The following is a 12,697-nucleotide window of genomic DNA, read 5'->3' on the forward strand; positions in this document are numbered from 1 at the left end:
TTTGATTAAACATAGAAACATAGAAAATAGGTGCAGGAGGAGGCCATTCGGCCCATCGAGCCAGCACCGCCATTCATTGTGATCATGGCTGATCGTCCCCTATCAATAACCCGTGCCTGCCTCCTCCCCATATCCCTTGACTCCACTAGCCCCTAGAGCTCTATCTAACTCTCTTTTAAATCCATCCAGTGACTTGGCTTCCACTGCCCTCTGTGGCAGGGAATCACATAAATTCACTACTCTCTGGGTGAAAACGTTTTTTCTCACCTCAGTCTTAAATGACCTCCCCTTTATTCTAAGACTGTGGCCCCTGGTTCTGGACTCGCCCAACATTGGGAACATTTTTCCTGCATCTAGCTTGTCCAGTCCTTTTATAATGTTATATGTTTCTATAAAATACGCCCTCATCCTTCTAAACTCCAGTGAATACAAGCCTAGTCTTTTCAATCTTTCCTGATATGACAGTCCCGCCATCCCAGGGATCAATCTCGTGAACCCACGCTGCACTGCTTCAATCACAAGGATGTCCTTCCTCAAATTAGGAGACCAAAACTGCACACAATACTCCAGATGTGGTCTCACCAGAGCCCTATACAACTGCAGAAGAACCTCTTTACCCCTATACTGAAATCCTCTTGTTATGAAGGCCAACATTCCATTAGCTATTAATATTTATTCCATTTATTCCATTAATATTTATATTCCATTAGAGATTAATATTTACCTCAGACCTTCAGAGAACATATTTTTAGTCCAAGGAAATAACCAAATGATGTTTGTGTGAGGACTCTTTTCAAATTGAAATGCCTGACCCAAAACATCATTTGTCCATTTCTCTCAACAATTGCTATCTGACCTACTGAGTTTCTCAAGGTGCCAACATCTGCAATATCTTGTTTAAGAAGGAACTGCAGATGCTGGAAAATCGAAGGTACACAAAAATGCTTGTGTATCTGCAATATCTTACATTGTCAAGAGTGTTTTATTGTCATATATCCTAGATAAAACAATGAACTTCTTTCTTTCTGCAGCACAACAGAATATGTAAACATAGTACACTGTAAACAATATAATAAACGAGAGATAAAGTTCAGTGTGTATTATATAAAGATATACATATATATATATATATATATATATATACACACACACATACAGTTCCCTCCATAATGTTTGGGACAAAGACTCATCTTTATTTATTTGCCTCTGTACTCCACAATTTGAGATTTGTAATAGATATTGCAAATTGAACATGAGACTGAGCAGCAATGGTGATATACAGTTTAAATAACCAGTATCATTTTCATCGAAAAGGAATAACTTTGTAGAAACATTTATGAAAATAATGTAATAAATACATTTTGTGATTTATAAACAATTTATTTCCTCACAACACCTTTATAGAAAGTAAAATATGAGTAGTACATTCAAATTTACTCCAGTTAAAATCTCCCACTTTGGGGAAAGCTTCACAGATCGGTTGATGTCACTGGCATGAATATAATCAGTGCAAACCAAACTTCTGCAAACAATCAATACGATATGGAACAACACAAAAGCAAAAAAGGCTTCATGGGACAAATTATCAGAACTTTGGGTTAACAAGTCTGTTGATGATATAACAGATGTCTGTATTGTTCTATGAACAAAGTTCATTCTTATTGCTAAACTAGGTCTACTTCAAAGAAAAATAAGTCCAAAAAAATTACACTTGTAACTTCTAACGCAACATACCAGAAAACTAATTTTATTTTATTACCTGTTGCATCTCAGAAAACAATATCTTATATGTATTTGACATATTATAAAAGGGTAAAATGAAATGTATTGATGTATGTTTCTGAATATTCCATAGGCCTGTAGGAAGCAATACTTGAAATGTTATACATGTAAATACCAATAGCATTTGTGAAAATAATGTACTTCTTTTTCTAGATATGAGATCAAGTGCAATACCTCAAAAAAGGAGCAAGATATATATCTGCCAGCATTTAACCCTCAGAACCAAATGTGTCTACTACAGTCAGATTATTTACTCTTCAGCTGTGCAGGATCACATGAACTTTACAATAGAATATGTCCATGCCGTGATTATGTTAAAGGGCAGGTTGCATTCTGCCAGGCATGTGTGGAAGGAAAAGAGCACAATTAATCTGCATGTTTACAGAAACTGAAGAAGCAACTACCTTCAAACAATTTAACAAGCATGAATCCAACAGCGACAATGCATTGGTAATCAGATGGAAAATTACCAATGTTCTTGAAGTTCTCACTTGAACAATGCTAGAACACAGGAAACTTAGAAATTGACAAAATCTTTAAGAAAATCAAAAAATATTGCAGATACTGGAAATCTAAAATAAACTCAAAAGATGCTAGAAATACTCAGCAGATCAGTCTTCAATTCCCACAGAAACAGTGGTGGACTCCCAACTGTCTTCTAAAATACCCCAGAAAGATAATTAGTTAATGGGAACATAGGACAGACACAAAAATAAATGTCTACCATTCAGTACTATTCAGCAAGTACATAATGGTGCAACTCCCATGTAGAATATGGACTTTCACTGCCAAGCAAAATACTACCAACTTGCAAATGAAATAGAAAAGCATTGCCAATAGTTAAATTAGTCACCAGCTCAGACACTGACACGTACAACGCACATTAATTTAAATATGGAGCGAAGCGCATGTAAGCAGCAGACCATCTGTGTAATGATAAAGTTTACCTAATTGAAGAGAGCAATCTGGTATTCTGGTAGTTTACAAGGCAGATATTATTGGGCCAAATTTCACCAATTATTTGTGAGCTGGGATACATTTTAGATTTGCTTTATTTCAGATATTGCAGATAGGAACAACTATGATTTGTTGCTATTTTGAAAATAAATGAAAGGTCACCTCAACTGTACCATTTAGTTCTTAGCTCTAAAAATACTACAGTTTCATGCTAATTCCAGATTTAAGCACATGATAAGGCCTGAAATTTTATTTCTACATTTAGGGAGTTCTGTATTATCAGAGGCATTGAGGAAAAATAAAGATTCTTGAAACTTATGGTCAGGTAGATTTTCCAATAAAATTCCCACTGATTTATCTGGTTATATTTGTAAAGGATTATAATATGCTTTTTTAAGTCATTTTATTTTAAATGACTCTGCAGCCCGTCTGCGTTTTTATTATTTTTTGTCTATGTTTTTATGTAGTTTTTGTTATTTTTTGTTGGGGTATGTGTGTTGTTGGGGTATAACTTTTAAATCTCTCCCTGCACGGGAGACCCGACCTTTTCTTTGTCGGGTCTTCATTGTCGTTGGGGCTGCAACGTGGAGCGGCCTCCAACAGGAAGACCGGGGGCTCTGGTGCCGACTACTCACCTCACCGTCGCGCAGCTGGCCGAGTCCAGAGCGGGTGTAGCGGTGGTGGAGCGCTGCTGCGGACCGACCTCCGGAGATTCGGAGGCTGCAACTGCGGGTCTGGCGGACGGCGGCACTGGGAGCCCGCGGGTCCCTGATGGGAGACGGCTTTTCGGGGCTCCCACAACGGCGACTTCTCCCGCCCGAGTTGTGGGGTTGAAGAGCTCCTGGAGCGGGACCTTACAGCACCGCCCCGCACGGCTTGGAATGGCCGCGGGACTCTGCGAGCCCACGCTGGGGGCTCTAACATTAAGACCCGGTCGGCGACCTTGCATCACCCGGCGTGGCTTTAATGGCCGCAGGACAATCGCCATCGCCAGCCGGGGGCTTTGACTTTGACTCTGACATCGGGGGGGGGGGGAGTGCAGTGGAGAGATGGCCTGTGATGGAGAGTGGCCTTCCATCACAGCAATGTGATGGATGTTTATGTAAATTGTGTTGTGTCTCGGGTCTATTGAACTTTCTGGTGCCTTTCCCCACAGTGGAAAGCTTTGATTCTGCTGTGGGGGGACGTTTGTGTTGAACTCTAAAATGTGGTGTGTCCATTTTATTCATTTTCATTTTCTAACCTACTTCTATGGTTTGTAATGGAACTTATTATTTAATTTATGTAAAGCACTTTGGGGTCAATGCAAATTGACTAAAAATGTGCTATATAAATAAACTTATTTACTTTACTAAAAATGTAAATAAGATCAAAGTGATAAGGTTTTTATTTAAGCTGTTTTTCATTGTGTGCTATTAAGAAAATAGAAATACTAGCAACAATGTCATGTCTGCCTACATTATGAAGAACTTCGAGCACAAGTACAAAATGTTTGAAGGTCTTAGAAAACAAACTTTATTGTAGTCATAGATGGTTTCTGCTTTCTTGGGAAATGTTTTGTGGGCACCAAGAAGGCCGCATCTTAAGATCTGTTAATTTAAGGACATGTTGAATAAATGTCGTCCGACAGTGGTATGTATGTAGCCAGCTGGCATAGGTGGTGTTGTAAAATTCCACAACTAGAAAACCAGTAAGCATTGTAAATCCAATTGATCGTGCCCTGTTTGGCCGTGTGTGTGTGTGTGTGTGTGTGTGTGTGTGTGCGTGTGCGTGTGTGTGTGCGCGTGGTATTTTATAGTTTCGTGTGTGTGTGTGTGGTATTTTATAGTTTCACCCCCCCCCCCCTTTAGTGAGCGCCGGGAGGGAAAGAAGGGGAGAGTATATATATACAGGAAGGAAAATTAGCACATTATGCAAGGAAAATTAGCACATATCAAAAACACATTAAAAAAAAATTGTTTGATGATATATTAGAAATTATGATTTTGTATTTACAATGCTGAATATTTTTTATATATATCTAGAAATCTGTTACTGTTGGTGAGCTGTTACTAGTGTATATCTGTTTATTTTTTTAATATTCTTGTTCTTCTCATGCTATGACTGCTGGGCAGTTTTTGCATATTATATTTTACTCAGGGTTTTCTAATAGCTTCGTGAATGTATCCTGTAGAGTACCTGAATATTGTATGTCAGAAAGTTTTCAAGTTCGATCCTTAATCTATATTGTTAGCTAATGTGAGACAGATTGGGTTCCACTGTTACACTAAATGTCCTTGGGTTAAAAAACTGTGTATACAGTAACATTTTCAATTCTAATTGGACTGAAGTGATCCACAAGCTTTATGCATATAAAATGCGAGAAGGATTGAGACCCGCTTTCCAACATATGGATTCAATGTAAATAATGAATACTGTGGTTAGGTGCCTAAAGGTATGTGCCGATAATAACACATCTCATCAAGAATTCCAGTGCCTCTAGGAAAGAGAGGAAAAAGATGAAAAGAAAATTTAAAGTATTATATTAGTTTATTAATTAGTACGGTACAAATAAACACTATATAATATATTATCTGGTTGGAGAGAGCAAAAAGGAGTACCCATCCGCAATAATTCCAAAGCTTGGTCCTTTCCAAGCATATGATATGCTGTCAAGACTGGAAGAAAATACTAAACATTCTGATATTATTTTATTTTATAAATGGTGTGAATAATCTAAATTGAAGCAACTTTCACCTCCCCTTGGGTGGTAATCTGGCAGCATAATTCATCTACATATTACAGAAACTATCTAATTATATTGATTACCAGAAAGTGATGATGACAATCTACTAAAATATTTAAAAATGCATTATACATTAGACTGTTCTGCAAATTAGTTAGTTAACCATTCCATTACAACTTGATCCTTGCATCTAAATTAAGGCAGTGCAACAAACAGAATGATGCAGATTTTACAGTCAGTTGCCAATTAATGGTATTGCTGTTGAACTCTGAGAAAACTTTATATACAAATATATAGTGATCACTGGCAGACGTTATTTCTTCACAGCTAGCAAGTCTAAAAGAAAAATATTGCAACATGGTTAATATCTTAAACATCTATAGAGCTTGACACAAAGATTCGAACATATAAACAAGCATGCATATCTTACTTTGCAGCAATTTATAGGTATGTTTAATTATCTCAGGTTATTGGCTTTGTGCGTTTAGACAATCTTTATCCCTGTGTTTAGGATACACAAAATGCAATTGGTAAATTTATTTTATTGTTGTGCGACAATATTCAAGAGTTATAGAAATGAGTGGATAGGAGGTATTAATTCAATAATGAACCAATCTTTAAAACAAATCTGTTCACAAGTTTAGCTTCTAATATTCAAAACCTATCATCAGGTGGGGGACATTCTGATTGCTTACCATTAAACTATGCAGGGAAAGAGTATAGATCAACATTCATATTAATCGAACCTTATTGAAATCTTCGTCAGGAGATTTAGAGAAGGCATTCATTGACTATCTCCTGTCTTTACATTGTTAAAAGCATATTCCTGTCATTTAATGCACAGTTCAAGAGATGTCTGTTCTGCCATGTAATAATCTGGTTGTTTGTATATTCAGGGAGCCATCCCTCAACACTAACAAAAGGTAGTTTATTTTGGATGAGCGGCATTTTGTGTTCGGAACCCCTCAGGGCAACCATTGGTATTTGGATATGGAAAGGGTTCTGACAGTTGGTATATGCTCCCCTTGTAAATATATAATTCTGCAGTCACCTGTCTATGCTCAATGTTAAAGTAGGGAAATATGGGTAAAGTAGGTAATGCATTCAGACTGCAATTAATCGTTAATCGTTGTGTTTTTAAATATATAAAATCAAATGTATTTTAAGTTTGGAGATTCTTTTGAGGGGGTCTTTAAGAGAAATGTACTTTTGTGCGGAATAAATATTTTTATATTTACCAGCCTCAGTCTCTGAGTGTCTCAATCCACAAGTCACGACAATTGGTTTCTTCATTCTTAGAATAAGAAATATTTCACACCAATGAACCTACTTATAATTTTAATCACCATACAATTGCTGTCCTTTAAAGTCTGCTTCATTTACTGTAGAATGACCTCACCAGTATATAAAACTCAACCTTACAGAAAAAATAAAATAGTTAATGTTATAAAAAAGAATAAAGCACCATATCACTTAAATCTAGTGCAATCTTTACAACTATCTGCATTACATTTTGTTTACCAATTCCTATACATCCAGAGAAATTTAATAAATTGTTGATGAACAGTACTATTAATGCTATTCTCTTTGTCAAGCAGACATTTATACGTGATTCTTGACAACGAACCCGAGCTGGTTATTTGATCAGAACACGCCCTATTCCATCAATATTGATCCAGAACCTTCCTGCTCCATATATTTTAACCACTCAAGGTTAGCTTATTTCCCCAAATAATTTTGTTCCTTGTTCATCCTTTAAACTCACTTGGTTCACTGGATTTTTTTTTTAATACAACTTTTAATAAAAAAGTATATTACAGAGGAGAAGCGGAGTTAACCTTCCATTGTGTCTCCATCAAGATTTATATTTGACTCAGAGGATCCTGCCGGTGCATGCTATTCAGATTTCAAAGAATACATTGGGGATGTGACAAGACTAGTGGTAAACTTGCTTAGTGTAACATCCAGTAGTTTAGATTACCTGCCAGAGCAGCATTACCAAATTTCGGAGATTGCCAAATTATGTACACTTTTCTTAATATATTTCTTAATATATTCTTAATATATATATTGTTTGAACAAAATGTTACAATTACCCCAGGAGATAAAAGCTCCTCTCAAATTCTACTTTACTAAGCCACCTCAGAATATTATGTTCAAATGAAATCACTCCAATTCTTCTAAACTCCAAAGAATTTCAAACTAGAGAACAATTCTCCTCTGTTTAGGGTTCTGAATGTTCCTTCCGTAAGGGGGAGTACTGTCTAATTCACCTCTATCCCATTGTGGACATGGGACTTCTTCTATAGAACCATTGCTCTATAATGCTGGGAACTACTATACTTCAGTCTGACCTGATTATATTTATATATAGTACAAGACCAAGTGTGGTTGTGTGGGTGGGGGCGGCATGCAGCGTCACACTCACTAACTAACCCCCCCCCCCTCTCTAATTACAGAGAGAGAGACAGAGACACAGAGAGGGGCAAGAGGGATGGGGGGTGGGGAGGAGGAGACGGGGAAGGGTGGGTGACGGGGGAAAGGTGGGGGAGGAGGGGAGGAGAGAGGGTGAGAGTGAGGGGGGAGAGAGGGGGTGCTGAGAGGGGGGGGGGTGAAGGGGTGAGGGGGAGAGGTGGGGAGCAGGGAGGGTAGGGGGTGTGGAGGAGAGGGGGTTTTAGGGGAGGGAGGGAGGGAGGGGGGGGGGAGGGAAGAGAGGAGGGGGGGAGAGAGGGTGTGCTGAGAGTGGGGTGAGGGGAGGTAGGGTAGGGGGAGGGAAGGGGGTAGGGGTAGGGTGTGGTGGGGGGAGGAGGGTTTAGGGGAGGGACGGTGGGGGAAGGGAGGAGAGAGAGAAAAATAGGGGAGAGAGAGGGAGGGGGGAGAGGAGAGGGAGGGGGAGAGGAGAAGGGAGGGGGGAGGAGAGGAGAGGGGGGAGAGGTACTCACAGCTGTGGAGACATTTGTTCACTGTTATTCAGAGCTCTGATTGAGGCACACCACTTGCAGAGTCTGATTGGGGCACACCACTTGCAGAGACTGATTGAGGCACACCACTTCCTGGTTTTATAGTCCCTCCCCCTCCCTCCAGCAGGGGCAGCAGAGAGAATTGGGAATTTTGTAAAAACATTAATATCTCTGTCATTTTTAATCGACGGGAAAAATCCTCGGCACACATGCGGCGGAGGGGAGCTCTGAGCGAGGTGGCCAAAAATGACGGCCGTAGGTGGCGGCGTTCTCTCGGAAATCGCAGCACAGAAGGCCAAAAGCGGTCAAGAACAGATATTTAGTAATATAGATTATCTGATCTGATTAGATCACATGCAAAGCATTGTACCTCAGTACATGTGACAATAAACCCAAACCTATCTGTTTCTGTCAGTTAATCATTCCTCTGTTATTTCTGCTGCTGTTTGTTTGTTCTCGTTCGCCTAAGTGAGGTCAGTTGACAGGGTTCACCACGGGGAGGTCGACAACATGAGCCCAATATGGGCTGGTGTGCAAGGCTCCATCGGACGCCAAACATCCTTTGCACCACCTTGACCCGGACTCACAACAACTAGGACCTCAACGCCTGTCATCACGTCGCCCCTTCTCCCGTCATGGCGCGACCCTCTGTGGCTCCGGTTTCAACACATTAGGTGCATGGAGAACCAGCTGGGAACAAACTTCACGACCTCCGCAATTCATTGTTCAACCAAACATCACAGCCCCACCTGGCTCGGACCTGCTCTGCAAAGAGTGGGTCGCCCTGAGCCAGCTCTGAACAGGGATCGGCCGGTTCAACGCAAACATGCATCGCTGGGGGCTGCATTCATCAGCAGCCTGTGTGTGTGGAGTAGACCAGCAAACAGCGCAGCACGTCATTTTCGACTGCGCTATCCTCCGCCCCCCCTGGTGGAGGGGTGGACCTCATGGCCCTCGACAACAGCACATTAAACTGGCTACATTGCCTGGAGGGTGTTATATAACTTCTGCTGCCTCAAACGTAAAAAGAAAATCATTCCTCTCTCTATTACTAACAACCCCATGAGTGTTTCTTGTTTGCATTAGTGTCCTTTTGTGGTACTTTTTCTAAAAAACAGATGACAGGTTAAACGCCGATTTTCCAGCAGCGGATGGTCTACCCACCCCTATAATCCGGACAAAATTATAAGTGCTCAGTTGAAATTCTCTGAGCAGCCACAAATGGCATTGCGTTGCGAAAGAGTTATTTGTTTACAACATTGAAATTCCTCCTTGGCCTTGTCTAATTCGATCTCTGCTGGCTCAATATTTAAGTTTTTTATGTTTCAACTCTGCCTGGCTCCCACACCATAGCACAACTATTCCTCCCACCATTCTGTTCAATTTTCCTCTCGCCCTCTGGAATTCTGAACTTCCTGTCAAGCCTTTTCTAATTTACTGGGCACCTTTAAAAGGTTGCTTCCCAAAATCCCTTTTCAACTATGCTCTCAATCTTTTCTCCTAACTGTTTCAAACACAATACAGTAAATCCTTGGTGGAAAGACCCCCTTATTGCATATTTCGGGCTCTATATGGCCAGGGAGACGGTGGGAGCTGTGGATGGATCGCCAGGTAATTCAATTGTCATTTAGTTTGGATTTTTATTTATTTAAGTTTCTGACACTCCATGGTGCTTTAGAGTCATTGGTAGCCCAGGGGTGTATTATCATTTCATTATCAAGTGGTCTCTGTTAGTCTGGGAAATTGGATAATGCAGAAAGGCTCTGGAACTGAGGGCACCGGAAAATCAATGTTCAACCTGGACCTAGGGAACTCTGGTTCCGTCTGGGAGGAGGGGTATGAGAACAGAATTATGGGATAGAGGACACGGGTGCGGGATCCATCAATGACAGCAGGGGGGGGGGAATCATATTTACTAAAGAAAGAGGACATCATGATCCTGGATATCCTCATCTTAGGAGCAGATGCGGGGGAGACAGAAAAACTGAGAAGAGGTGATAACGTCTTTGCAAGAAGCAAGGTGGGAGGTGTAGTCCAGATAAATGGGTTTGTAGTAGAAGTCAGTCGATAGCCTCACCCCTGTGATGGAGACAGAGAGATCATGAACTGGGAGAATGAGTTTGAGGATGGTGCCAGTATACATTTGGAACAAGATCTGTTCAACGTGACCAACAAAAATGCAGGCATAGCTGGGACCCATGTGAGTGCCTATGGCTACACCTTTAGCTTCAAGAAAGTAAGAGGAATTAAAAGAGAAGTTGTTGAGGATGAGGCCAAGTTCTACCAGCGGAAAGTAGTGGTAGTAGAATAAAACTGATTGGGTCTCTGTTGAAGGAATAACTGCAGGGCCTTGAGACCTTCTCTGTGTGGGATGGAGGTTTAAAGGTACTAGACATCCATGGTAAAGATGAAGGAATGGGGACCTATGGATTAAAGGATATTGAAGAGTTGAAGGGCATGTCAGGTGTCTTGGATGTAAGTTAGGAGGGACTGGACAAGGGGAGAGAGGATGAAATCATGGTATTTGAAGATGAGTTCTGTGGGGCAGGAGCCGGCAGAAACAATGGGGCAAGGCAATGCCGGGTGGTGCGGTCAGCAATGGCAGCCTCGCCAACGGTCTGTCTGTCTGTCTTTTTTGTTATTTTTAGTGTGTTTTAAAAAGTATGTGTTAATGTTCTCTGGTTTGTTTTAGGTGGGGAGTGGCGGGTCGTATGAAACTTTTTTAAATCTCTTACCTTGCCGGAGATGCGATTGTTTTCTGGATTGTATCTCCGGTCGCTCTGCGGCCTAAGATCATCGAGCTGTCGGCCTTGCTCGAGACTGACTTTGAGCCCCGTCGCGGGGCCGTGGACCCACCATCGGAGCCTGCGATCCCGTGCCTGGGATCGACGCTCCAACCGTGGCCTGCGGATTTCAACATCGAGGTGCTCGCAGTCTCGGGTAGAGACTGATGTCGGGAAGGTCCAAAGTCGCAAGAGGTTCGACTAGCCCCGACCCGGGGTCCGATCGTCCAGCGCGGGGGAGCTGAGATCCCTCCGATGCGGGAGCTTGATTGCCCCGACGCGGAGGCCCGACCACCGGCTACGGGAGTCAAGATCGTCCCGTCACGGAAGGTTCGAGGCCCCGGACCGCGGGAGAACAAAGAAGGGAAGAGGTTGAACTTTTTTTTTGCCTTCCATCACAGTGAGGAATGTGGATGAGTCACTGTGGTGGATGTTTATGTTCGAATAGATTTTGTGTGTTTTGTTGCTTTTTATTGGTATGACTGTATAACAAATCAAATTCCTCGAATGTTGCAAAACATACTTGGCTAATATAGTATGATTATGATTGTGGATTTTGGCAAGAGATAGATGCGGGCAGTGCAAGGCAGGGGAACAATAAAGTTCAAAACTGGTGGAGGGGATATTGCCAGAGGAATTAAAATAATGGCTTGGTGTTCATCTGTTGGGTCATAGTCGATGGTTTGGTCTGAGGAGGTGTCCAAAAACTGGCACCTGTCCTCAGCACAGTAGAAATCAACCTGCAGATTACAACGGCAACTTGCTTATCGGCAGTTGTAATAACAATGTTGCGATTGTTGCTGTAGATTAACCCTTATTAATCCATGCCTTTTATAATCTCCACTACATGTATATGCATGCCACCCATTACATGGTATTACGGTACTACACTAACGAGGACAGCCAGCTGGTGGAAGCCATGCTGAGCTGGGAGAGCACGGCTGTGCAGTTTATATGCTCTGTATTTCTGAATGAAATAAAGACATTTCACCATGTATGTTGTAGTGGATCATTTACAAACATGGTGTCAGGAGTGGTCAAGGGCTCTGCCTTCAGAGGGGGTGAGACGGGAGTAAGTAAGTGAAGTGCTGAAATCAAGATGGTTGATGTGCACCGGCAGTTGGAAATAGAAAGGTACAGAGAGGATAGGTTGGCAGGGTGAGTGCTTGAGGAGGATGAATGTTGGACAGAAGTAGCAGTTGTCACTGGGGGGGCACCAGGCGAAATGGCATGGAGGTGTTGGAAGAAGAGCTCAATATAATGTCAGGCTCAGAACTCATTAAGGTGTGGGTGTAGGAGTACATCGGCTTTTGCCGATGACTGATCATTTGGCATCAGGGAGGGCAAGGTCGGGGAGAATGTTAAAAACCCGACAAAGATAAGGGCTAAAGTCTCACCCAGGCTCGAAGGAGGTACTGCGAGGGGATGATGGGAGCTCAGAGGGGAGAATATGTGAAGGATGGTGTGGGTGTAACAAAATATATGCAGGA

The 12,697-nt window shown here is 41.7% G+C and overlaps 1 protein-coding gene across 3 annotated transcripts in view; it reads left to right on the forward strand.

The window, feature by feature from the left end:
* LOC129712590 (alpha-1,6-mannosylglycoprotein 6-beta-N-acetylglucosaminyltransferase A-like) overlaps positions 1 to 3,133 on the forward strand; it is an 88,466-nt gene extending 85,333 nt beyond the window's left edge. For 2 of the 3 annotated variants that reach the window (XM_055661124.1, XM_055661133.1), the window contains exon 18: positions 1,936 to 3,130. In XM_055661124.1, the coding sequence (XP_055517099.1) occupies positions 1,936 to 2,152 (217 nt within the window). In that variant the 3' untranslated portion in view covers positions 2,153 to 3,130. Of the gene's footprint in view, positions 1 to 1,935 lie in introns of all 3 variants that reach the window. The other variant, XM_055661143.1, reaches the window with a different exon arrangement.
* Positions 3,134 to 12,697: the final 9,564 nt, after the last annotated feature.

Source organism: Leucoraja erinacea, chromosome 2 (assembly GCF_028641065.1).
Source record: "Leucoraja erinacea ecotype New England chromosome 2, Leri_hhj_1, whole genome shotgun sequence".
Classification (NCBI taxonomy): domain Eukaryota; kingdom Metazoa; phylum Chordata; class Chondrichthyes; order Rajiformes; family Rajidae; genus Leucoraja; species Leucoraja erinaceus.